The sequence below is a fragment of the Armigeres subalbatus genome, chromosome 3 (assembly GCF_024139115.2).
Source record: "Armigeres subalbatus isolate Guangzhou_Male chromosome 3, GZ_Asu_2, whole genome shotgun sequence".
Classification (NCBI taxonomy): domain Eukaryota; kingdom Metazoa; phylum Arthropoda; class Insecta; order Diptera; family Culicidae; genus Armigeres; species Armigeres subalbatus.
In genome coordinates, this window is record NC_085141.1 from 221,551,215 (window position 1) to 221,578,324 (window position 27,110).

The 27,110-nt window shown below is 38.3% G+C and overlaps 1 protein-coding gene and 2 long non-coding RNA genes across 4 annotated transcripts; 2 read left to right on the forward strand and 1 right to left on the reverse strand.

Annotated features, from left to right (window-relative positions):
• Positions 1–744: 744 nt before the first annotated feature.
• Positions 745–27,038, forward strand: LOC134220134 (uncharacterized). 2 transcript variants are annotated; one of them, XM_062699129.1, is made up of 7 exons: positions 804–888; positions 972–1,271; positions 1,826–2,299; positions 15,879–16,352; positions 24,373–24,523; positions 24,753–24,929; positions 24,988–27,038. In XM_062699129.1, the coding sequence occupies exons 3-7, from the start codon at positions 1,839–1,841 to the stop codon at positions 25,105–25,107; spliced, it is 1,383 nt and encodes a 460-aa protein (XP_062555113.1). In that variant the 5' UTR covers positions 804–888; positions 972–1,271; positions 1,826–1,838; the 3' UTR covers positions 25,108–27,038. The 2 variants fall into 2 exon arrangements, with proteins under 2 accessions (XP_062555112.1, XP_062555113.1); XM_062699128.1 differs by lacking the exon at positions 972–1,271 and having other exon boundaries at positions 745–888.
• On the reverse strand, positions 8,833–9,399 carry LOC134220138 (uncharacterized). The gene is made up of 2 exons (XR_009981773.1): positions 9,296–9,399; positions 8,833–9,225 (listed from the first exon to the last, which is right to left on the reverse strand). It is a non-coding gene; the product is annotated as an uncharacterized LOC134220138 (long non-coding RNA).
• LOC134220137 (uncharacterized) lies at positions 14,528–15,882 on the forward strand. The gene is made up of 3 exons (XR_009981772.1): positions 14,528–14,946; positions 15,030–15,329; positions 15,773–15,882. It is a non-coding gene; the product is annotated as an uncharacterized LOC134220137 (long non-coding RNA).
• Positions 27,039–27,110: the final 72 nt, after the last annotated feature.

The following is a 27,110-nucleotide window of genomic DNA, read 5'->3' on the forward strand; positions in this document are numbered from 1 at the left end:
AGTTCGGTTCGGAAGTCCGGACTTCCGAATTCTAAGTTGGTGCTACGCCGACAATACCTTTTTGCCAAAGCAGGCGCTTAATGACATGTATAAGAAAAAACTTATACATCGCATTAGTCACATACATTCCGAAACTTATACTTTTCATTAACTTATGAATGTTATTAGCTTTCTGATATGGGATCATTCATTATTTTCAAATGGTTTTTTGGTTATTTTTTTACGTGTAGTTGAACACGGCGCAAAATTTGCAATAGGCCTTTTCATGTGACACTGCCGAGACTGCACTTGTTTATTATAGATAGTGGAATATATAGATGAGCGAAGATAAATCCTCTGTCTCCAAACGAACTGTCAAACGTGTCTCCAAACGAGCATGACGTCACGATTTCAATGGAAACGTTAAGGGCTGTGACGTCATATGCGCGTGTGCACGGGCAAAAAAATCGACTCAGCCATGCTTTCGCTCATCTATAGATTCTACTATCTATATTGTTTATAACCGCTGAACAGGCCTGCAAGTCCAAAGCTGTCACTTTCATAGAAGAATTGTCAATAATTGACGATAAATCAGCTGTTTTTAAACGTCTCGTGAAAAGGCCCATAAAATGGCTTATATTTTTCACCCTTGCGGAACACCTGGGTTGCTTCCAGATTAGCGTATGAGCCTTCCCACACATACACAAATTTATCGATTTTGTATACCTCTATTTATATAAACATTGATCATTGCCTTGCCGACGTCTTCGCATTCTGCTCAGTGCTCACTCTGCCGCGGCTCGCAAGTTCTTTCCCATCGGTTCTGTTCTGTTTGGTGTTCGTTCGGCTAGTTCGCTGCGCGAGGAAAGAAGTTTAGATTGTAATCCATAACTAGCATTAGTAGCTGTGGTTAGTTTTTCATCCATCGATTATAATTCTTATTTAGCTCTACTTCATGCAGTGTTAGATTAATAATTTCAATTCCCTCGTAGTTTCACCATTGGAAGCTCCTTTGTCTAAAATATTGCGGTGGCGTTGCAATTCTTCACATGAGTTTAATAGAACGTGAAACGTAATGAATTTGTTAAAATAAAATAGAAATATTTACAGCAGCGAAATGATTCATGCTGTAACTGTTGTCTGATATTTTGGTTGCGTCTTCAATCTTAAGAAATGCAGTAAAACGAGAAAATTGATTCCGGATAACGCATAGGGAAGGAGAAAATCTGGGACAAAGTGAATGAAGAATTTTCAGCAGATAGCGCAATCAGCGTAAACAAATTTATTATTATGTGAGTCATTTTATTTGGGTTTTACTCGCAGGTTGAAGGCAAAAACCAATGGTCCTATCAGTTTAAGTAGGTGTTTTCTAAAATAAGCTAATCTGGGGAATTTTGTAACAAATGTTCTAAGGCGATTTGTATTTAAGACAAATTTTTCTTTATCTGATAAATTTTTTGATCAACAATATCTCATTCTTTTTTTTTTTGCTGCTCCAGAGAATGTGATCTCGTCATATCATTTTTTACCTTTATTTTCTGGGATCTAATTGTATATTCTAAGGGTCTGTCTCATTTGGAGAATTAAACTTACAGACCCTAACTAGATTAGTGATTTCTTGAAATACGGTTTTTTCACAAAGCAATATAGCTAGAAAGTAAATTTTCACTTATGCTAGACGTTTCTAATGTTTAAAATAATATCTGATCCTCACTAAATCTTTGAAAAATCTATTTTAGAAAACTGGACTCTGATGTGTTCGCTTTCTTTGACCACTAGTATTTAACATCTTTTTAGAAAGCAGTTCACATACTTCATAGTTTGTTTTATGTATTTTGTAAAATAGTGCAAACAGCATAATGTTGAAGACAAAAACACAGCAACAGAAAAACATCCTCAATACCATTATCAGCGCCCTGCCGGACAATCGGCCGATCACTTCCCTACAGCTGGTAGAGGATTTCGAGAAATGCCCGAAAAACTTTCAGCCGATAAACAAAACCTACGATCAGGATCAGGATGCCGATCTCTATCGTGAAAACATATTGTTCGGCAAGCGGAGCTGCCGCTATTTGTGTCAATCGAAAACCGAAGGTCTGCCGGATTATATTCTGGAAACGCTGAAAGTGATCGGCGAGAAGGAAGTTTTACCGGAGGGGTTTTCCCAGTTAACTCGAACGGCGGACAGTGAGCAGAAAGCATGGCGCAAGAAGCAGCTGGTTTATCGGTTGGCCAAGAAGGGTGTAGCAAAGCAAGCAATTACCGACGTCATCTTGTGCTCCAGATTACGACAGGCACCGGACGGATTCATCTTAGCTGGGTAAGTCCGCTTTTTTATGGTATTAGTCATTGATCGATCTTCATTATCATGTAGGTTAGATGACGTGTTGAACTATGTGGTTGGACGCTAATTGATAGAAAGTTTTGTATGAGATTTTAAATGATAGATAAATAAAATGATAGATAATAATTAGAACTCAAGAAATAATATCAAAATGAGATTAAAATTTACATTATACAGTCACTAACAAAATAATTTCGTGCACCATGGATGAGAAGAACTTACTCAAGATGTGGAACTCAAATAAATTGTTCTCCAGATTTCTTTTAATTTATTTCACAAATTTTCTCTTCAATCAATAACATAACATTTTTATAATTGTTATTTATCTTAATTTGTTTTATTTGGGAATACTCTCGACATACGCCTATTAGATGTTACGAAATTGATCATACGACGGATAAATTTCTTTATAGAAACATGATTAGGGAAGATCCATTAATTACATAACGCAATAGACAAATGACTTTTTCAACCCCCTTCCCCCCTAGCCATACTTTTTGTATGGAGCTTCTGAAAATTTTGTATGGGTCGTCACACTTCGCTCAACACCCCCTCCCTCCTCTAAGCGTTACGTAATTTGTGGACGTTCCCTTATGAGTACTCCTTGTTGTCTTGCATTTTTGACATGTAGTTATAATGTTTTTGCCTGTACAGTACAAGAAATTTGGAGATTCCTTCTTTCTTCCTAATTCCTTTTTTCTTTTCCTTTTTTTATCTTTATTAGATAGGTTTGCAGCCCTAGGCTGGCTCATCTCTTGCTTTTCTCTTCCTTCTTACATATTTCCTTTTTCCTTCTCCTTTTTCTTCATTATTGCCTTTTACTTCCTCTATCTTTATTCTTCCTACTTTCTTGATCTTCCTTTCTTCTTCTTGTTTTCCTTTTTCCTTCTACCATCTTTTTTCTCCCTTGTTCCATCTTTTTTTTCTCTCTTGCTTCTACCTTTTTCATCCTTCGTTCTTTCTTCTTCTTTCTTCCTGTTTTCTGCTTTTTTTTCCTTTCTTCGTTCTTCCTTTTTCTTTCTTTTTTTTTCCTTGTTCTTTCTTCTTTCTTAATTCTCCCTCGTTCTTACTTTATTTTTCCACTATTCTTCTTTCTTCTACTGCCTTTCTTCTTCCATCTTTTTTCCATTTTTTCACTTCCATTTTTCTCTTATTTCTCCAATTTTTCATCTTTCATCCTCCGTTCATCCGTTTGGCCATTTGGCATAAAGTCCATTGGGCATAACGATCATTTGGCATAATTTGATGGGTACCTCGAGGTCATTTGGCATAACGATCATTTGGTACAAAAAAGGGTTAATCGTAAGAATATAGGATTTCCATGTTTAGAAGTATGTATTTACCTGGAATAAGGCAAAAGAGTAGATGATTCTCTCTTTAAAAGTATGCATTTGACCGGAATAAAGCAAAAGAGTGGATGACTCCTTTAAAATTACGCATTTTCCTGCAATGAAGCAAAAGAGTAGATGACTCCTTCTTTAAAAGAATGAGTTTGCCCGGAATAAGGCAAAAGAGTAGATGACTTCTTTTTTAAAAGTATGCATTTGCTCAGAAAAAGGCAAAAGAGTAGATAACTGCTTCTTAAAATTTATGAAAAAGGCAAAATGAATGACTCTTTTTTTCAAAAGTACGCATTTTCCCGGGTTAATGCAAAAGAGTGACTCCTTCTTTAAAAGTACGCATTTTTTCCGGAAAAAGAGGCAAAGAAGTAGATGACTCCTTCTTCAAAAGTACACATTTGCTCGGAATAAGGCAAAAGAGTAGATGACTACTTAATTAAAAGTATGCATCTGCCCGGAATAAGGCTAACGAGTAGATGACTCCTTCTTTAAAAAGTATGCATTTGCCTGAAAAAGGCAAAAGAGTAGATAACTACTTTTTAAAAAGTATGCATTTGGCCGGAAAAAGGCAAAATAGTAAATGACTATTTTTTAAAAAGTACGTATTTGCCCGGGATAATCCAAAAGAATAGATGAGTCCTTCTTTAAAAGTACGCATTTTTTCGGAAAAAGGCAAAAGAGTAAATGACCCCTTCTTCAAAAGTACGCCTTTTTTCGGAAGAAGGCAGAAGACTAAATGAACCATTTTTCAAAAGAACGCAAAAGTCAAAGCGTATATGATTTCTTTTCTACGCATACGATCGCAATAAGACATGCATAAGGATGCATTTGCTCGAAATAAGGCAAAAGATTAGATGACTTCTTTAAAATTACGCGTTTTCCCGCAATGAGGCAAAAGAGTAGATGACTCCTTCTTTAAAAAGCTGCATTTGCTCGGAATAAGGCAAAAGAGTAGATGAGTCCTTCTTTAAAAGTATGCATTTTCCCAGAAAAAGGAAAAAGAGTAGATAACTGCTTCTTTAAAAGTATGCATTTGGCCGGAAAAAGGCAAAATAGTAAATGACTCATTTTTTAAAAGTACGCATTTGCTCGGGATTTTGAAATAGAGTAGATGACTCCTTCTTTGTCTTCCGTCTTCCGATTTTCGCGGTATGAACGATGGATGGTTCTCCCAACAGCTGATGCAACTAGTGGTTCATTAGCCTCCGCCACGTACCGTCCGCCATCTGCCCCTCACCATAGATGGTACGCAGCACTTTCCTTTCGAAAACTCCCAGTGCGCGTTGGTCCTTTACGAGCATCGTCCAGGTCTTGTGTCCGTAGAGAACAACCGGTCTAATAAGCGTTTTGTAGATAGTCAGTTTGGTACGGCGGCGAACTCTATTCGATCGGAGCGTTTTGCGGAGTCCAAGGTACGTACGATTTCGTCGTCGGCGAAACCAAATAACTGGACGGACTTCGTGAAAATCGTACCACTCGTGTCAATCCCTGCCATTCGTATTACTCCCTCCAAAGCGATTTTGAATAGCAGATCCGATAGACCATCACCTTGCCGTAACCCTCTGCGCGTTTCGAACAGCGCAATACTTGTACCACCAGTGTGTCATTAGTATTAGTTGTTCGAAAAAAAAACTTTTTAAAGTACATTTTCTGCTAAGCGGTGTATGTGTAATATTTTCAACAATGATGTTACACCATTTTGCAAACAATGATTTAGGGCCTGTTCAAATATTACGTAACGCGAAAAACGTTGCTTTTAGGAACCCCCCACCCCCTCGTAACAATCCGTAACAATTTTCAGAACCACCCCCACCCCTATGCGTAACGCGTAACAAATGCTATTTTTTTGGAAAAGATCTTAATTTTAGTACAATTTGAAGGACGGTGCAATAAATTATTATTTATTGTTCATTTCATGCTTTTTCAAAGATAATGAATTTTTTTTAAATTATTTTAAATATTTTTTCTCTATGCAAATAGTTTGTTACGCGTAACAACATTTCGAAGGACCCCCACCCCCTATTGCGTTACGTAATATTTGAACAGACCCTTACATTTTTAATAACATTTTCATGTAGCTTTGAAGATATACACATTTATAGATGAATTTGATGCCATATATGCTGTTGAAAACGGGTTTGTTTACAATTTGGGACATACGCCGTTTTGAAAAAGTACCCGAGATTGTAGAAATTAGCGAAAGCACAATCCAAAACATCATTCTTGCACCTTATCTCACACCCCAAACAGCTGTTTCTTGCAGTGGAGACGTCATCCATGAAGAAACTGCAGTGGGAACATATTTTGGTGCGGGACAATATTTTTTGCATTGAGCTTGCTGACGTCTAATCATCTTTCCCTTTCATGCGCATAGATGGGATAGGATTTGTTTTCACCGGGAAACGTTTTCCGATGAAAACAACCCAAGTAACCATTAAGCAGTTAAAATCGAATTTATTTCGGTTCTATAGTCGCATTAAAAACCTGGTCAACCGTGCTAGTAAGACTTAAATTTCACATAAGTGCTGCTCAAAAGCCGCTTTTGGCGAATTATTTGGCTGTAGTGCTTGCCCCTACCTATTTTTCCACGCCTATGCCAACAAAATGTCAAAATATTTAGACGAGTTGGAACGAAACGAAAAAATATAAAACGAAAAATATTTATTTACATCTTGATGTGTTCTTTCTTTTTTCTTCTCATTGAGGACTTGATGATTTTTTTGCCATTTATGTTTAACTCCGGGCTTGAACGCCTCAACACTCGGTGGAAGGGTTTGGTTCAATCAAGTACCGCTGAGTTTGCCATCTGATCCATCTCCAAATTGAGTGGATGTATTGCTGGCAAGTGATAAAAACAGATGGTTTCCATCTGCCTTCATCCCAAGAGCGGGGAATAATAAAAAAGAAATGTGAAGATAACATGCCGTGAATACTTTTTATGTTCGCCTATATAAAAGGTTTCTTTCGACTAATAAATATAGCTACCGAATAAATATGAAACATTTATCGGGCATTTTCCATACTGCATGATTTAGCTCTTATATGTACAAATGTTAATCATTATTACTGCAAAGCATACATGGTAGGCTTTAAAAATAGTTGTTGTGCACCCACCGGAACATCTCACCGTCTTACCTAATATTAGGTACTTTTCACTCAAATCGGGGGTTCAGTGTGGGAAGCCAAAATTAAGCATTTTTTTCTTGAATTTAAGTAAAATTCACTTAATACTACACACAAAAAACAAACATTGTTTCATAGAATATTTTGCACTTTACATTTGAAAAGTGCTCCGTTTTTTAAAAAATAAAAGTGATATTGTTCCTCTCAAAGTAATTTTATCATTTCGAAAGTTTTTTTTTCTCTTGTTCCCATTGTGAAATTGAAAGTTCATCCATTTAACTAGAAAACTGTAGAACTGTCAAATTTCCTAAATCTTGAGAGAAAAACGTTTACTTCTGTTTACCCAGTTCCACTATGGACTATCAGGTGGTTAAATAAAATTTATAAAAATGTACATATATTTATTTCGCTTCTCATCTTAATTATAGATAGTGGAATATATAGATGAGCGAAGATAAATCCTATGTCTCCAAACGAACTGTCAAACGTGTCTCCAAACGAGCATGACGTCACGATTTCAATGGAAACGTTAAGGGCTGTGACGTCATATGCGCGTGTGCACGGGCAAAAAAATCGACTCAGCCATGCTTTCGCTCATCTATAGATTCTACTATCTATAATCTTAATTATTGTCTATTTCTCGAAAAACAAATATTTATCTACAATATTTAGAAAAAAATGTATATAATATGTACTAACATAAGATTTCTATTTATTCAAGCCCAATGTGATTGAAGTTGTTTTTTGTTCAATAATTAAAAAAAAACTCCCATAGTATTATTCTGTGTGCATAAACGTTTTCGCCTTTATTCGTCGCCAAGCTTTTATTCACTGACCAGAAACAAGTCGCGGAATTTTTGTTTTCTTTCTGTTTCGAGCGAGGTTTCGAGTAAATATTTTATCTCCTGAAGATTGATTTGTTCAATCAATCTGCGGTGCTAGCAGTGCTAAATAACTATACGGGAATGGAAGGTAGGTCATAGTGTTATATTTTTGAGCAACATCATAATATCAAACAAAAATACCTAACTTACGGCCAGGCCCATACACATTGCAACGGAACGGTTGACACAAATCTCGTTGTTCCCGTCGAAGTTCCGCAACATTGCGCACGGGGCTTGGCGTGATTTTGAGAAATACAATTAATATTTAACGGTATGCGAAAATCTTTATTTTTCAGCAAAACATCTGTCTGCAATGCACACCCGACAAGCGACTGTGAGGCGAGCTGTCGGGGCTTTTTGGAGCTGCTACACGTTTTATATGTTGAATGAAATTTGGGCAAGTGAAATTCTCCTTTCTGAATGAAATTATTTTACTCTATAGTATTAACGATGTGATACTTTCTTTTTGACATTTCTACAGCATTGTTTTAAAAGTTCAAACTTTTATTTTCAGAACGGGATGCAACTTTTGAACCATAGTTGTTGCAAAAGTTAACGTACTTTTATTTTGAATATTGGCCACTCTCTACGAAAAAGAACCAATGCAACTTTCTATTTTTACCAATGGTTTTTTTTAATTTTAATAATGGTTTTTCTTTCTGTGTAAGTAAAATATACTTAAATTTAAATAGAAACTAACCAAAAGTTAGGTAAATTTCACTCAACTTTTGTAAACATAAGATTACTCAACGTTGGGTTCCCACACTTTAATGCCCTTGTTGAGTGGTTTTGCTCTTCATTTAGTGACAACAAAGGGAAGAGGGAGGGAGATGCAAGAGACAAAAAGTACCTAAAATTAGGTACTTTTTTCTAACCGTGTAGAGCTTCTATGCACGCTTACTTCAGTTCACCCAAATATGGGTGAAGAGTACCTAAAATCCTCAAAAAGTGCACATACCTAGATTTGGGTGAATCAGCATTTACCCATATTTGGATAATTCAGTATGGGAACAATTTATAGGTGAATACTACCCAAATTTAGGTACTTTTTTGAACTTCCACCTGGGGTCCTTTCTATTGGGGATTTAAAATAGCATTTTATATTTATGTTCCAATTTCATGTTAATATCAAACGAAATGGTTTATTAGATTACTGTTGAAAATCATTTTTATTTGAACTAATTAATAATTACCATAGGGATTTTGGTACCTAATACATCCGGGAGATGTTTCGATGTAAAACCGTCAGATTAGGCCGAAGCAGATTTTATTTCCTAATCCCTAATACTGTTTTGGGCAGCTGATGTTTCCACGGCCGATGACCAGCTGATGATAGTTGACCGGCGATATCACGATCGCGGAATTTCCGCACATATTGTACAGATAGATTGAATTTTATTTTGTAAAAACATTTCTTGCTTCATTGTGCGGTTGTCGTTATGAATCCCCCTTATATCCGGATTTCCTGCAGTATGATGAAATTACTCTTCTGGTTGCTTCCATAACTGCAGACTGCAGTTCCTCAGTTGTCGAAGGCCGCGGCCAGAAATAATATCTGAAATATATACATGAAAAGTAGAAATAAAGTATCTCTGGACACATTAACTATTCAGTTGAATACTCACCAGTGAATACGAAAAACATCTTCAATGCAATTGTAATTCAATGAAGAAAACATGATCGAGGAGCACACTGGTAGACGATCATGTTGATGTTTTGAAGATGTTTTTCATCCAAATATGGGTAAACTCATATATGCATATATCGCACGGAAGCCTGAGAGTACCCATTAATGGGTATTTTGGTACCCATTTTGAAGAAAAGCGGCATAACTCATTTAATGAGTATATCGCGTTTACCCATTAATGGGTACTCTTGATGAACTTCATTAAATGGGTATTTTGAACTCTTGATATTTATTTAGAAAATGGGTAAAAAACCCACATTTATATGAACAAAAAATTGAGGTTAGGGCTTTAGAGGGATATCGAAAATATTTGAAAACAAACCAGAATTAACATTATCCAATAAAGAACCACAAAGAACTATTCTATTTATTTCCATACCAATTTAAACAGTAGCATAGTAGGTAATTACAAAACCTTCACTTTCGGAGCACCTGAGATAAAATTGCTTTGCACAGCTTGGTATTGATAAGTCGGGAAGTTTTGGATCTCCTCGAATCGAACGTCCTCATGGGAAATTCAATCCAAACAGCTGAAGCTTGCATGCTACCGGCTTTGTCCGTGTTTAAGACAGGCATAGTGTGCTCGATATCACACCGATTTTCCTTTCTTTTCCAATGGATCTTGTGATAATGGAACAGCAGCAGCGGGAAGCACTGTTGTGGAATCTGAAAAGCATAATCTGCGATCACAACTAATCGGAATTGAAAAATAATGCTTTATTTGACTTACCGAATGTCTTGTGTGAATATAAAACACAATTTCCGTGCTTCAAACAAACTTTAAAATTCATAAAAGAGGCCGAAGTCTTATTTTTAAAATTAACAACTTGTAGAAACGAAATGAAAAAAATGGTGACTTTGCCTTCCAGAAATTCCTGTGCGCACAATTTACCCATTTTATTTCTAGCAATCGATCTCGTCAATGGGAGAAAAATACCCTTTTTTGTTTCTGAAAATATACTCGTTTTTGACATCTTGGAACAATTCCAAAAAATGGGTGAATCTTCCACATTTAATGGGTATCTTCATGCTTCCGTGCGGTATACAGCTACTCCACCAATATTATACACTGCTAGAAAAAACATTTTGATTTTCATAAGTTCTGCCTTATGAAACCCTATGAATTCATTATATTTTAATTTCATAAGGTACCAATGGAAACCATAAGTTTGCCTTATGAAATTCATAGCTGTTTATTGTGTTAAATTATCATAAGGCTTTCTTATGAAGAAGCCTTGTTCATTTCAACGTTCATTCTACTGACAGCTGCCAAATAAAAATGGCGTGCTCCCGGCAAAATTTTTATTTAAGCAAATCTCTTTTGTTATGTTCTCGACGTATCTACACAAACGTACTGAACAGAACTGAAGTGATCATTTAACAATTATCAATTATTATTCCTGGCTCAATAATTCATTAAAGTGCACCAAGTGCACATCTTGAATAACAATCCTAGTGTGCTGCCAGTACAGGATCCAGCGATCAATATGAAGACACGTCGGTCCGATTCGGAAAAAAAATGAGACCATCCATGCATAGCATCCACATCCAGAAGCCCGTTGCTTTCATCCTGCCTGATTGATGATTTTCCACGTCATCAGTGTGAGTATGTTTTGATTAGACTCACAACGAGTTTATAATAATCAATTATTGAATTTTCTAATATCCATTTCAGTGAAAGTACCATCAACCTGCACTACCGAAACTCAAGGATGGCCATCTATTTATCTGGAAGCAACAGCATGGGCCATGAATCAATTGGACCGAAATTCCTCCGAAAATAAAAACAATCCCACGAGTCACGCTGCTATGCCTTTTCCCCACGGTTTAGAATGTCCTCTATTGTGCCAAGTTTGCACACAGGCTCAAGGGGTGCAGTTCCTTAGTCATATAGTGCGAGTTGCATACGCTAAATCTGGACAGACGATACGAGAAAGTGACTTCTATCAGGTTTCGGAGAAAATCGCCAAGGTAATATTCTGTCATTTTTTTAAAAGCATATATAACAATAACTATTTACATAGCCTTACATAACTGAATACAATCTATTCATTATTTAGATCAGGGAAAAAAATTGTCGTTGCCACGAACTGCATCATCAGTACTTTAAGCTTGTCGTCGTTGAATAGCAGCAGCAGCTTGGACGATATCAAGAAGGAAACTCAGGTACGCGAATAGTCTCGTGTGGTCTAGTGAAGCTTTGGTCAGCAATGTATACGTAATACTTCTAACCAAAGGCTAATATCTTAAGGTAAAAATATACATATTTTTTATACTTTTCAGGAATTGCATGAACTGGAACTGAGAAGAAAGCTTGGTGATCCGCAGCAAAGAACGTCAAGAACGAACGAACGATCTTTCGATTAGCATGAACGATGTTTCTGTAGCCGTTGAGCAAAGGAAGTAATGGTGTCTAGAGTGCACGTATTTGTAACAGCGTATCGATTACAGCATCTCGTACAGATTGTACATTCGTGTGAAGGAATTTAGCTAGTTGAACGCCTCCTTCTGATTGATCTTAAACTATAGTTCGTGTTAGTCAGCAGTTGTTCGAAACTTATATTTACTGTTGACCTTTACTTATTACTGGGGAGCATATTTAATCTGTCCTATATGGATTCGAACGCCACCATTTCGTGATCTATCAACAAAAACTTTAGCGTATTTAGAAGTTTGATCATGCTTCAAACTCACGCTCCCTGTTTATGAGAGCAGAAACCGAAAAGCAAACAGAAAAGGTCTACTACAATGACTAAGGAACACAAGCATGTTGACGTTTATTTTTCTTCTTCAATGGCTGTACTTTTCAACTGGAACTTGGCTCGCTTTCAACTTCTTGGACATGTCCACAGTTATTAATTTAAAGCTTCTGCTCGTCAATTGCATGAATGTGCATCTTGTGTGGCAAGTACAATAAATACACTATGCCCAGAGAGCCAGGAATGTTTCGCACCTGAAAACATCAGTGCTGTCCAATGAGCAGCACGAAGTAGTTTGGGAAGTTATTTCCATTCCTCTCATGTCCCTTTCGGGACCAAAGATCGAATTCGCCATTTCAGGATTGGCAATCCCATGCCTTTGTTCACAAGCCGGCATTCAACATTGGAATTTTGCCATTTAAATGGTTTCAACTAGGAAATTACAAGACCTATGTCGTTTGTCATTACGATGTCGATATTATTGACTCAAGTGTAACGCTGCATGTTAATATATACGATCATCGGTTCTCCAGTTAGTCTTGCGAGCAAAGGCGTAGGATTGCCAATCCGGAGAAGAAAGCTGGAGAGTTCGATTCTCGGTACGGTCTAAGATGTTTTCGGGTGGGAACTTTCTCGATTCCTTGGGCATAGTGTATCCTTTGTACTTGCCACATAAGATACATACTTATGCAATGGCGGGTGAAGAAAAGCTTTCAATTAATAACTGTGGAAATGTTATATGTTGAAAAGCCGACCATGTTCCAGTTGAAATATAGAGCCATAGAAGAAGAAATTCGATCAGCATCTTCAAATTACTTAGCTCTGAATTTGTGGTTTTGTTTCATGCATTTCCTATTACTGCAGCAGTTTTTAATTCCATAATTATACAGATTTCTCGTAAATCAATTGAGATAGTAATCGATAGCTATAGCAATTTCGTCGTCGTGCTTTTCTCAAATATTGGCCAAATCACACCATATAACAATTCCGGATGTCCGCTACTTATACCCTAGACCATGGTGTGTACTAATACCCTAAAGGTATAAAATGTACATATTTATATGGAGTAAGTGTTTTAAATAAAGACAGAGTTATTGAACAACATATTTTATTATCTTGTTTTCAATTCAACATTTGTTTAGAGACCCAAATATTTTCATACCGTGTAAATAAGATTTTCATAACGCTGCCTTATGAAATTTCATAAGGATAATCAATGAAAATGTTAGAGCATCATTATCGGTCGCGAGCATTTAAATCACCCGCGCAGCGCTTTTATTTTAGTTTCGTCACTCGTTTCCGTATCGGTCACTATTTTCGACTCTCAATTTGGTTGCTGTATTCCGTACCGGTGACGTTTGACAGTTGACAGTTCATCAAATAGCAGCGCTCTTATCACGCTACCAAATTTGGTCACCTGTCAGTCGCGCTACTGTTATAGCAACGCGTTTAGTAGCGACCGGTAAAGTGTCAAGTAATGATACTGCGGTGCCAAACGGCTTAAACTCACCACCGGTAATCTTGCTCTTAGGGCAACTTTAAGATAAACATATGCATCATTATGGGCATAATTCACGCAAGGTTCATTCAGTTCCATAAAGCAACCTTATGATTTTCAATCAATTGTCTTGTGGCCAAATTTCATAAGGTAAGTTAATGAACTTCGAAAGGTTTTTTTCGGCAGTGTAGGTGAACTTAACTGACTTTGTTGGTATATTTCACCCATAATTATGGTGTACCCAAATATGGGTGAATCAAGTACCCATAAATAGGTAAAGTGAACTAAGCGTGTGGGTACACGTAAAAAAATTTAATGTTATTTATTATTAAGATTTCTAATATTGTGTATCCGGAATAAATTTATACCGCTTTTTATACCGAAGTTGAATTTTTCTCCAGATACAGGCAACTTTCCCAACTTCGGAAGTAGTGCGCTGGATTCCCCTAAAGATGCGCTAAACAACGCATCCATTAGTTTGACAGATAAAACTTCGGAAGAAAGTTCGGTTCGGAAGTCCGGACTTCCGAATTCTAAGTTGGTGCTACGCCGACAATACCTTTTTGCCAAAGCAGGCGCTTAATGACATGTATAAGAAAAAACTTATACATCGCATTAGTCACATACATTCCGAAACTTATACTTTTCATTAACTTATGAATGTTATTAGCTTTCTGATATGGGATCATTCATTATTTTCAAATGGTTTTTTGGTTATTTTTTTACGTGTAGTTGAACACGGCGCAAAATTTGCAATAGGCCTTTTCATGTGACACTGCCGAGACTGCACTTGTTTATTATAGATAGTGGAATATATAGATGAGCGAAGATAAATCCTCTGTCTCCAAAACGAACTGTCAAACGTGTCTCCAAACGAGCATGACGTCACGATTTCAATGGAAACGTTAAGGGCTGTGACGTCATATGCGCGTGTGCACGGGCAAAAAAATCGACTCAGCCATGCTTTCGCTCATCTATAGATTCTACTATCTATATTGTTTATAACCGCTGAACAGGCCTGCAAGTCCAAAGCTGTCACTTTCATAGAAGAATTGTCAATAATTGACGATAAATCAGCTGTTTTTAAATGTCTCGTGAAAAGGCCCATAAAATGGCTTATATTTTTCACCCTTGCGGAACACCTGGGTTGCTTCAGATTAGCGTGAACCTTCCCACACATACACAAATTTATCGATTTGTATACCTTTATTTATAGAAACATTGATCATTGCCTTGCCGACGTCTTCCTTCGCATTCTGGCTCAGTGCTCACTCTACCGCGGCTCGCAAGTTCTTTCCCATCGGTTCTGTTCTGTTTGGTGTTCGTTCGGCTAGTTCGCTGCGCGAGGAAAGAAGTTTAGATTGTAATCCATAACTAGCATTAGTAGCTGTGGTTAGTTTTTCATCCATCGATTATAATTCTTATTTAGCTCTACTTCATGCAGTGTTAGATTAATAATTTCAATTCCCTCGTAGTTTCACCATTGGAAGCTCCTTTGTCTAAAATATTGCGGTGGCGTTGCAATTCTTCACATGAGTTTAATAGAACGTGAAACGTAATGAATTTGTTAAAATAAAATAGAAATATTTACAGCAGCGAAATGATTCATGCTGTAACTGTTGTCTGATATTTTGGTTGCGTCTTCAATCTTAAGAAATGAAGTAAAACGAGAAAATTGATTCCGGATAACGCATAGGGAAGGAGAAAATCTGGGACAAAGTGAATGAAGAATTTTCAGCAGATAGCGCAATCAGCGTAAACAAATTTATTATTATGTGAGTCATTTTATTTGGGTTTTACTCGCAGGTTGAAGGCAAAAACCAATGGTATCAGTTTAAGTAGGTGTTTTCTAAAATAAGCTAATCTGGGGAATTTTGTAACAAATGTTCTAAGGCGATTTGTATTTAAGACAAATTTTTCTTTATCTGATAAATTTTTTGATCAACAATATCTCATTCTTTTTTTTTTGCTGCTCCAGAGAATGTGATCTCGTCATATCATTTTTTACCTTTATTTTCTGGGATCTAATTGTATATTCTAAGGGTCTGTCTCATTTGGAGAATTAAACTTACAGACCCTAACTAGATTAGTGATTTCTTGAAATACGGATTTTCCACAAAGCAATATACCTAGGTAGTAAATTTTCACTTATGCTAGACGTTTCTAATGTTTAAAATAATATCTGATCCTCACTAAATCTTTGAAAAATCTATTTTAGAAAACTGGACTCTGATGTGTTCGCTTTCTTTGACCACTAGTATTTAACATCTTTTAGAAAGCAGTTCACATACTTCATAGTTTGTTTTATGTATTTTGTAAAATAGTGCAAACAGCATAATGTTGAAGACAAAAACACAGCAACAGAAAAACATCCTCAATACCATTATCAGCGCCCTGCCGGACAATCGGCCGATCACTTCCCTACAGCTGGTAGAGGATTTCGAGAAATGCCCGAAAAACTTTCAGCCGATAAACAAAACCTACGATCAGGATCAGGATGCCGATCTCTATCGTGAAAACATATTGTTCGGCAAGCGGAGCTGCCGCTATTTGTGTCAATCGAAAACCGAAGGTCTGCCGGATTATATTCTGGAAACGCTGAAAGTGATCGGCGAAAAGGAAGTTTTACCGGAGGGGTTTTCCCAGTTAACTCGAACGGCGGACAGTGAGCAGAAAGCATGGCGCAAGAAGCAGCTGGTTTATCGGTTGGCCAAGAAGGGTGTAGCAAAGCAAGCAATTACCGACGTCATCTTGTGCTCCAGATTACGACAGGCACCGGACGGATTCATCTTAGCTGGGTAAGTCCGCTTTTTTATGGTATTAGTCATTGATCGATCTTCATTATCATGTAGGTTAGATGACGTGTTGAACTATGTGGTTGGACGCTAATTGGTAGAAAGTTTTGTATGAGATTTTAAATGATCGATAAATAAAATGATAGATAATAATTAGAACTCAAGAAATAATATCAAAATGAGATTAAAATTTACATTATACAGTCACTAACAAAATAATTTCGTGCACCATGGATGAGAAGAACTTACTCAAGATGTGGAACTCAAATAAATTGTTCTCCAGATTTCTTTTAATTTATTTCACAAATTTTCTCTTCAATCAATAACATAACATTTTTATAATTGTTATTTATCTTAATTTGTTTTATTTGGGAATACTCTCGACATACGCCTATTAGATGTTACGAAATTGATCATACGACGGATAAATTTCTTTATAGAAACATGATTAGGGAAGATCCATTAATTACATAACGCAATAGACAAATGACTTTTTCAACCCCCTTCCCCCCTAGTCACACTTTTTGTATGGAGCTTCTGAAAATTTTGTATGGGTCGTCACACTTCGCTCATCACCACCTCCCCCCCTCCCCCTCTAAGCGTTACGTAATTTGTGGACGTTCCCTTATGAGTACTCCTTGTTGTCTTGCATTTTTAACATGTAGTTATAATGTTTTTGCCTGTACAGTACAAGAAATTTAAAGATTCCTTCTTTCTTCCTAATTCCTTTTTTCTTTTCCTTTTTTTATTTTTATTAGATAGGTTTGCAGCCCTAGGCTGGCTCATCTCTTGCTTTTCTCTTCCTTCTTACATATTTCCTTTTTCCTTCTCCTTTTTTCCTTTTTCTTCATTATTGCCTTTTACTTCCTCTATCTTTATTCTTCCTACTTTCTTGATCTTCCTTTCTTCTTCTTGTTTTCCTTTTCCTTCTACCATCTTTTTCTCCCTTGTTCCATCTTTTTTCTCTCTTGCTTCTACCTTTTTCATCCTTCGTTCTTTCTTCCTGTTTTCTGCTTTTTTTTCCTTTCTTCGTTCTTCCTTTTTCTTTCTTTTTTTTCCTTGTTCTTTCTTCTTTCTTAATTCTCCCTCGTTCTTACTTTATTTTTCCACTATTCTTCTTTCTTCTACTGCCTTTCTTCTTCCATCTTTTTTCCATTTTTTCACTTCCATTTTTTTCTTCTATCTTATTTCTCCAATTTTTCGTCTTTCATCCTCCGTTCATCCGTTTGGCATAATGCCATTTGGCATAAAGTCCATTGGGCATAACGATCATTTGGCATAATTTGATGGGTACCTCGAGGTCATTTGGCATAACGATCATTTGGTACAAAAAAGGGTTAATCGTAAGAATATATTTTCATGTTTAGAAGTATGTATTTACCTGGAATAAGGCAAAAGAGTAGATGACTCTCTCTTTAAAAGTATGCATTTGACCGAAATAAAGCAGAAGAGTGGATGACTCCTTTAAAATTACGCATTTTCCTGCAATGAAGCAAAAGAGTAGATGACTCCTTCTTTAAAAGAATGCGTTTGCCCGGAATAAGGCAAAAGAGTAGATGACTTCTTTAAAAGTATGCATTTGCTCAGAAAAAGGCAAAAGAGTAGATAACTGCTTCTTAAAAAGTATGAATTTGGCCGGAAAAAGGCAAAATAAATGACTCATTTTTTCAAAACTACGCATTTTCGCGGGATAATGCAAAAGAGTGACTCCTTCTTTAAAAGTACGCATTTTTTCCGGAAAAATGGCAAAGAAGTAGGTGACTCCTTCTTCAAAAGTACACATTTGCCCGGAATAAGGCAAAAGAGTAGATGACTACTTAATTAAAAGTATGCATTTGCCCGGCATAAGGCTAACGAGTAGATGACTCCTTCTTTAAAAAGTGTGCATTTGCCTGAAAAAGGCAAAAGAGTAGATAACTACTTTTTAAAAAGTATGCATTTGGCCGGAAAAAGGCAAAATAGTAAATGACTATTTTTTAAAAAGTACGTATTTGCCCGGGATAATGCAAAAGAATAGATGAGTCCTTCTTTAAAAGTACGCATTTTTTTCGGAAAAAGGCAAAAGAGTAAATGACCCCTTCTTCAAAAGTACGCCTTTTTTCGGAAGAAGGCAGAAGACTAGATGAGCCATTTTTCAAAAGAACGCAAAAGTCAAAGCGTATATGATTTCTTTTCTACGCATACGATCGCAATAAGACATGCATAAGGATGCATTTGCTCGGAATAAGGCAAAAGATTAGATGACTTTTTTAAAATTACGCATTTCCCCGCAATGAAGCAAAAGAGTAGATGACTCCTTCTTTAAAAAGATGCATTTGCCCGGAATAAGGCAAAAGAGTAGATGAGCCCTTCTTTAAAAGTATGCATTTTCCCAGAAAAAGGAAAAAGAGTAGATAACTGCTTCTTTAAAAGTATGCATTTGGCCGGAAAAAGGCAAAATAGTAAATGACTCATTTTTTAAAAGTACGCATTTTTCCGGAAAAAAGCAAAGGACTAGATGACTCCTTCTTTGTCTTCCGTCTTCCGATTTTCGCGGTATGAACGATGGATGGTTCTCCCAACAGCTGATGCAACTTTACTAGTGGTTCATTAGCCTCTGCCACGTACCGTCCGCCATCTGCACCTCACCATAGATGGTACGCAGCACTTTCCTTTCGAAAACTCCCAGTGCGCCATGGTCCTTTACGAGCATCGTCCAGGTCTCGTGTCCGTAGAGAACAACCGGTCTAATAAGCGTTTATAGATAGTCAGTTTGATACGGCGACGAACTCTATTCGATCGGAGCGTCTAGCGGAATCCAAAGTACGTACGATTTCCTGCCACGATACGTCTCCGACTTGTATCGTTATCGGCGGTCACCAGTGAGCCCAAGTACACGAATTCTTCTACCACCTCGATTTCGTCACCACCGATAGAAACTCGTGGTGGGTGGCTTACATTGACCTCTCTTGAGCTTCTTCCTATCATGTACTTCGTCTTCGACGTGTTAATGACTAGTCCAATCCGTTTAGCTTCGCTTTTCAGTCTGATGTAGGCTCCTCCATCCTCTCAAAGTTACGTGCCATGATATCAATGTCGTCGGCGAAACCTAATAACTGGACGGACTTCGTGAAAATCGTACCACTCGTGTCAATCCCTGTCCTTCGTATTACTCCCTCCAAAGCGATTTTGAATAGCAAATACGATAGACCATCACCTTGCCGTAACCCTCTGCGCGTTTTGAAGGGACTCGAGAATGCCCCTGAAACTCGAACTACGCACATCACCCGAATCCGATCCATCGTCGCCTTGGTCAACCGTAACAGTTTATCCGGAAATCCGTTTTCGTGCATTAGCTGCCATAGCTGGTCCCGATCGATTGTATCATATGCGGCTTTGAAGTCGATAAATAGATGATGTGTGGGCACGTTGTATTCGCGGCATTTTTGCAATACCTGCCGTACGGCGAACACCTGATCTGTGGTAGAGCGTTCACCCATAAATCCCGCCTGGCATTGCCCCACGAACTCTCTTGCAATTGGTGTTATACGGCGGCATAAAATTTGGGAGAGTACCTTTTAGTCGGCGTTCAGCAATGTGATTGCGCGGTAATTGCTACAATTCAGGTTATCGCCCTTTTGGTAGATGGGACACACGACACCTTCCATCCACTCCTGCTGCAGAACCTCATCCTCCTAAACCTTGGTAATCACCCAGTGCAGGGCTCTAGCCAGTGCCTCACCACGGTGTTTAAACAGCTCTCCTGGTAGTTGGTGAACTCCAGGGGCTTTGTTGTTTTTCAGCTGGCCGATCTCATCCTGGATTTCCTGGAGATTCGAAGCCAGAAGTCGCATGTCCTGTGCGCGTGGTCCTATGTTCATTACCATACTGCCACCGTTGTCTGCCATATCGACATTCAGGTGCTCTTCGTAGGGCTGCCGCCACCTTTGGATCACCTCACGCTCGTGTGGAAGAAGGTTCCCGTTTATGTCCTTACACATATCGGGCTGTGCCACGTGGCCCTTACGTGAACGGTTCAACTTCTCATAGAACTTTTGTGCGTTATTAGCACTGTCTCTTTCTCCCTGTCTCTTCACGGTCTCGTTCTTCCTGCTGGCGCTGTTTCCTCCGAAAATCGAGTTTTGTCTGTTCCGCGCCCGTTTGTATCGTGCCTCGTTCGCCTGTTTAGCCGCAGACGACGCAATGTTTAGCCGCAGACGACTGCGACGCGTGTTGTACACCGTCGCGAGTTTTGAGCGCAGACATACTGCAACGAGGTAGTGGTCGGATTCAATATTCGCACTGCGGTAAGTGCGTACGTTCGTGATGTCGGAGAAAAATTTACTGTCGATTAGAACGTGGTCGATTTGGTTTCCCGTTACTTGATTTCCATGTGGCCTTGTGGATATTCTTACGGGGGAAGAAAGTGCTTCGGACTACCATTCCGCGGGAGGCTGCAAAGTTTATGCATCGTTGGCCGTTCGATACTATGTATAGGCAGACTACCTGGTCCGATGACCGGTCTATACATTTCCTCACTTCCTACCTGAGCGTTCATGTCACCGATGACGATTTTGACGTCCCGCAGTGGGCATCCATGCTGTGCTCCAGCTGTGCATAGAGCGCTCCTTTCTCGTCGTCGGGTTTCCCTCGTGTGGGCTGTGCACGTTGATGATGCTATAGTTTGAGAATCGGCCTTTTATCCTCATCTTGCACATCCTTGCGTGGATTAGCTGTCACCCAATCACGCGTTGGCGTATCTTTCTCATCACTATGAAGCCGGTTTCCAGCTCGTTGGTGCTGCCACAGCTTTGCCTAGCGACTTGCAGTTCCATGTTCTAAGCTTTCAATCGTGATCCTTTATTCGTCGCCTAGGTCGTTGCCGATTGTATCGAGTCGTATTATCTTCTATGTCGTTCGTAATGGTTGTTTTTAAAGGCGGCCTCTTGGGCCTGCGCAAACTTCCTGTCTCGTCAGAGGGCCGTCGTGTCAGGGCTGTTTAGCGTCCCACCTAACACCAGGACTTGGGCTTGTGCGCTTTGAGCGGCACACGGTCGCTTTGGCGAAGCCTACTTGCGGATACATGCAGCTTTTTGCTTCCGTAAGACTGTCTAGCTGACTAGTGTCCTCTAGTCCCTTCCACATTGCTTCGGTCGTCTGTCTCTTTCTTAGCTTTCTCCAGACTCTAATCCGGGATGAAGCTGACCAGTAAGGTCAATCTGGGAAAACTTCTTCCGCTCCGGATCTGCAGCAGGTTTTGACGGGCCGTAACAAACAAATAACAGTTTATTAACTGAGGACTATTAAAAAAACTGAGGACTTGTTTTCTTAGAGTTAACCCTTTCCCGCCCACGACTTTTTTCAAAGATTTCAATAGGAAGGAATCATCTTTGAGAAAAATGCTAGAACAAAAGTTATTTGGCATAGCCAAAATTAGTGGAAAACGAAAAAAAAAGTTTTTGATTGTAAATCAATAGTTAATTGATTGTTTTCGATAGTTTCACTATTTGTACTCAAAATTGATTATATTCCCAGTCTGATGGAACCATTAAGATGTGTCCAATATTCCTTTTTGTTGTTGAAACAATTCGATGAAGGTTAGAAGGTGCAAAATTTGATGGTGCACCACAGACACCATGGGCGGGAGAGGGCTAAGGGAAAAATGCGTGTAGCTAGGTTGATGGTGAACAATGGAATGAAATTTATTTGTCTGACATTTATACAGATAGATTACTATGATTGAATATTTTATTGCAAGCTACTATGATGCGTATCTTCAACACTCCTCCTCAAGCGTAGTTGTCTTGAATAACTTTAATCCAGAAGTGCTTCTGAATTCTTGTAGCTTGACTCTTGACAAGGGTTTAGTCATCATATCAGCTATTTGTTCAGTTGTTGGACAGTATTCTATTTTGATAATATCCTTTTTCTTCAGATCTCTTGCAAATGCATATTTTGTATCTATATGTTTCGATTCTTTTGCCTTCCAATTGTCGTATGCAACTTTGATTGTCTTCCATATTGGTGATTTGCTTTTTGTTTTCTCCGAATTCATCAAGTAATTTTTGTAGCCATAGCAATTCTTGACAGGCCTCTGCTAATGCCACAAATTCAGCTTCGGTTGATGACAGCGCCACGCAATTCTGTTTCCGAGCGCCCCATGAGATCAATCCACCTCCGAAAAAGATAAGGTAGCCAGAATTAGACTTTCGATCCCTTATATCGCCGGCCCAATCAGCATCAACGAAAACTTTTAGATAATCCTTGTTAGTTCCCAAATGCAAGCGTAGATCTCGAGTAGCATATAAATAGCGTACAACTCGTTTGCTTCAGTCCACATTCCTCCGATCAGTTCCATCCAAAATGAAAGCGTACGATTTGTCCTTATTGAACCTGTTCTTCGACTTCGGATACTTGCTTCCGTTCTTGTCTTGCTGATTAATTTTTTGATAAGCTGGACAATCTTTCTTCTGGTGTCTTTTAATTCCACAGAAATGGCAGGTTATCTTTTTTGCTTCTACCTTGAGAGCAGTTTCACCGACGACGGAATCTGTCTCGTGTAGTTTTCTAGCGTAATCCAGAACTTTTCCTTTGACGAAATTCATCTTCAACTTGTTGTGCTTCAAAACCAGCAGCGCCGTCCGAATGCTCTCGAAAGACAGCGGAAGACTTCGCAGTAGAATCGCCACTTGAACATCTTCTCCCAAATCTTTACCTGCACCTTGGAGTCTTGAGAATAGCTCCTCCAGCTCGAATATGTGTGCTTCAAGATCTTCACCTTCTAAAAGCTTCTTATCACAGACTTGGCAGATGAGTGATACTCTTGAACACATTGTTGTCTTCTGGTGCTGTTCTTTCAACCGACTCCAGGTTTCCTTTGCAGTTGTGGCATCTCGAATAAGCGGATGTTGACGTTTTTCCACCAGTAAAGCAATCGTCGCTCGAGCCTTCCTGTCCCCTGTAGTCCATCCATTAGTGACCGGGTTTGGAGTTGCATCAACGACGTACTTGGTACTTCCACAAGTCTCCACGTACCAATAACATTTCTGCTTCGAATGACCACAAAACTTATTACTCCTAGCTCTAGCTGGGTCCACAACCTCTTAGAGTTAAGGGAAAAATGCGTGTAGCTAGGTTGATGGTGAACAATGGAATGAAATTTATTTGCCTGACATTTATACAGATAGATTACTATGATTGAATATTTTATTGCAAGCTAGGCTACTATGATGCGTATCTTCAACATGTTTTACCTCAGGAATAAACATCTTGTGGATCGTAAAGCTACTGTCCCAGTCTATCAAATATTGTAGATCCAGTTGAAAACCGAACTGAGTTCTCGCGACAATCGCATTTTCTCCCATTTCCGAATGTCGCAACTGCATCGCGAGTGATGCGCATGATGGCGCACGGCTATGGCATAGATGCGCACTACTCGCGATGCAGTTGCGACATCCGGAAATAGGAGAAAATGCGATTGTCGCGGGAGCTCAGTTCGGTTTTCAACTGGATCTACAATAAGTCTCGTTGTCCACATATATTCCTGGCGCGGTTTTTGGTCATCTTGTTTTGATTGTCGATCCGGTTCGTTGCCGTCTAGTTCTTGTGAAGACCGGCACGTTTCATTCAACCGAAACTTCCGCCTTTTTCTCGACGTCGTGCATCATGAAATTCGACCTATTCTTAAATAGGCTCAACGCATTCATTGCCTTTCTCGGTTCAACTATAAGTAAAGAAGAAAAAAAAAGAAAACCCTATACTATCGTGTAATGGGTATTTGAGAGATACTGGTTGCTTGATAATAAGCTGCTTCGGTAAAAGACACTATGAGAAAAGGCATCACTGGCACCATGTCACCATGTGATTGTATCAAAATTATTTTAACTTGTCGTAATCGTAAGTTATCGTAAGAAGTTAATAAACACGGAATTATAAACGCGTTTAAATTGAGGATACCGTACAGACGATCACATTGCGTTGGTTCAAGTGTAGGTGAGTGTGAGGGTATCGAAATTAATTACCAAACACTGGTTCTACTTCTCAGCGAGATCAATGGCCTCCTAATTTGCTACAAGACAACATTGGTGGCCCACCGTGCACCACCAAGTGTTCCATCGAGACAAAGCATCACTGATCTGGAAAGAACGATTGAAGATCTCAAAATTCAAGCGGCTCACGACAAGCCTCTTCACTCGGTGAGTATCAAAACCATTCTGTTTCTTCTGGTGCGTCTTATATTGCCGTTTCTGTTAAAAATCAAGACATGAAATGCTTCACAGCTCGACTCTATCGTTACGCTATGAACCGTATCACGTGTATAATTTAATAGCTGACGTGCACATAAATTGAGTTCATTGAAAGTTTCCTCCTGCCTGTAAATGCTTTGTGATGATCTTAACAATTTTATTTGTTCCCTAATTCTAGCTGCCTGCCGAACCTGTGGATCATGACTATGAACAATTGCTGCCATCATATCAACTCTCACCTAACCGACCAGCCCCTAGACCACCGGCGTATTCCACTGGAACGCTAAACGTTCACACCGAAATGGAAGGAGTGCCATTTGTATTGAATCCTGCCCTCTGTAAATACTCTTATGAGGTCGGTTGATTAGAGAGAGAGAGCTTCAAATCAGTTTCTAAAGGTGTTATATTTTTAGATTCCGACGTTGTATGCTGCTGATAGTGCAACAAAAGATTATGATTTCCAACTCGAACGACAAATACTCTGTACTACAAAGACAACGAATGCTCAAAACAAGAATCCGTTCTTCCACTAACATCGGGGTGCCGTGTTCACCTGTTCATCGTATTGCCAAGGAAAGTGATCCATCGCGAATCGCGAGCTCCGAGCAAGTACACTTTTTTCCGGTATTAGTAACTTTACATCTAGTACTTCCTCTAATCATTTTCACCGATGTCGTCCCAATTTACATCCAGTTAGAAACGTATTTTTCTACCTTTTGTAGAATTGAATGTTTGTTTTAGGCAGCCATCGAAGGTAAAACCTTACCAATAGTAAGCTAAGAGCTAGAATCAGAGTTTATTACCCACATGTATTGGTTTAGTATCTATATTATTAAAATTTATATTGACACAGCCCGCCAGTAAACACTAGACGAAATAGTCCTGTTACCGAAAGAAATAAATGACCGTTGCATTTTGGCAGAGCCGAAGTTTTGTACGCCAGCCACGAGAATTTCTTGCCGTTTCAAAGTATCTACAGTTTGTTATCCACCCGCGTGATGTTGTTCCAGAGAGAGCATGACCGAGAAAGATGTCTAACTTTGATCAGCCAAGAAAAGGTTGTTTTTAATGTAGTAGAATAAATTAAATTTATTCCATAAATTATTGGCCGTCAGGTATGAATTACGGTAAAAATGTAGTTTATTTCCACAGTAAATGCTATCTAGTATTTCTATAGATTTATCTTTTATCTCTAAGACAACGACCGATTGCAAATATTATAGGAATAAGTGCTACGATTGTAGATTCTTAAGATCGTATTACATTTGGTATATGGGGAATTTTACATAAAGCCACAACATGGAAAAACAAATAAATTGGGAAAATCACAGTGATAAGGATAAAATTTACGCGAGTAGCGTGTATGTACTCTTGATTTTTACATGCTATTCTGTTCACATTTCTGTGGTAAGAAATCGGAGTTTTGTAGAAATCTGGATCGATTTTGCAGCAGTGTGAGAGAAATGGCCTAAAAATCTTGTTAGATCTGTGGTATCGTGTAAGCTATCCGGTTAGATTCCCAGTCAGGTCGCTGTATCATACGTCTTTTGTAGGTTCTCGTGGGTGGCCAATTTGGGTACTGGAATACTTAGAGAAAAACCCAAAATTTGTAGTAAATTTAAAAAAAAAATCACAAAAAAAACTTCATCTGCGCAAATAAACGACTATTTGCCTCTTTTTTAGAAGCCTGATTTTTTTTTCAAATTTCAAATAACTTCGCCTGGTAAACTCTTATCTTCTCGCGATTGTAAATGGTGCCATCAAGCTTCAAATGACTGTTTTTCGATATTTCTCCATACGTTTTTCCATATAAACTTCCAATGAGTTTAGCACCGCCTAAACGTTGACCGTTTTGGGCAAAATTTGCCCATACCATCAGGGAATGAAATAGAACGGAATAAAAGGACCGCTCATCAAAAAATTAAAATAAGTTTGTTCCATACTACTAATTTGGGCCACTCTAATGTTGATTGAAATTTCAAAATAGGTACCATAAGCTTATTGGAATATATTTAAACTCAAATGGTTCTACACTGATGTACAATTTGAGTGCATTTGACACAAATTAGATGTTTGGTTGCTTTCAACTTGAACCAAACCAAGTTCCAGTTAGACGCATTTTTGATTGAAAACATCAACTAGCGAAATTCTAATGATCGATTTCGTCTGATATAAATAAATACAAAATTGTTAGGTAACTTAATTAAGAAACCAGTTGATTACTATTGAAGTGCTTCATTCTAGGAACCGTATGTAGGCAAGCATACTGTTACGCTTATGATTGTAAACAATCATCCAAAAGTGTTCTTATGTTAAATAACCCCATATCAAATGTTATAGTCGTAAATTATGTAGAACTGATCTGAACAAAAAGAGACAATTGGCACTGAGTAGAACTTAGATTTTTTGTATCATTAAATATTATACAATTGGGTTTATCGTTAATTAAAAAACTAATCAATTATCCGTTTACTATTTATTTTTGATGACTCCAATACCTTAATTTCACTCACGTGCCGACTATGATATTGTTACT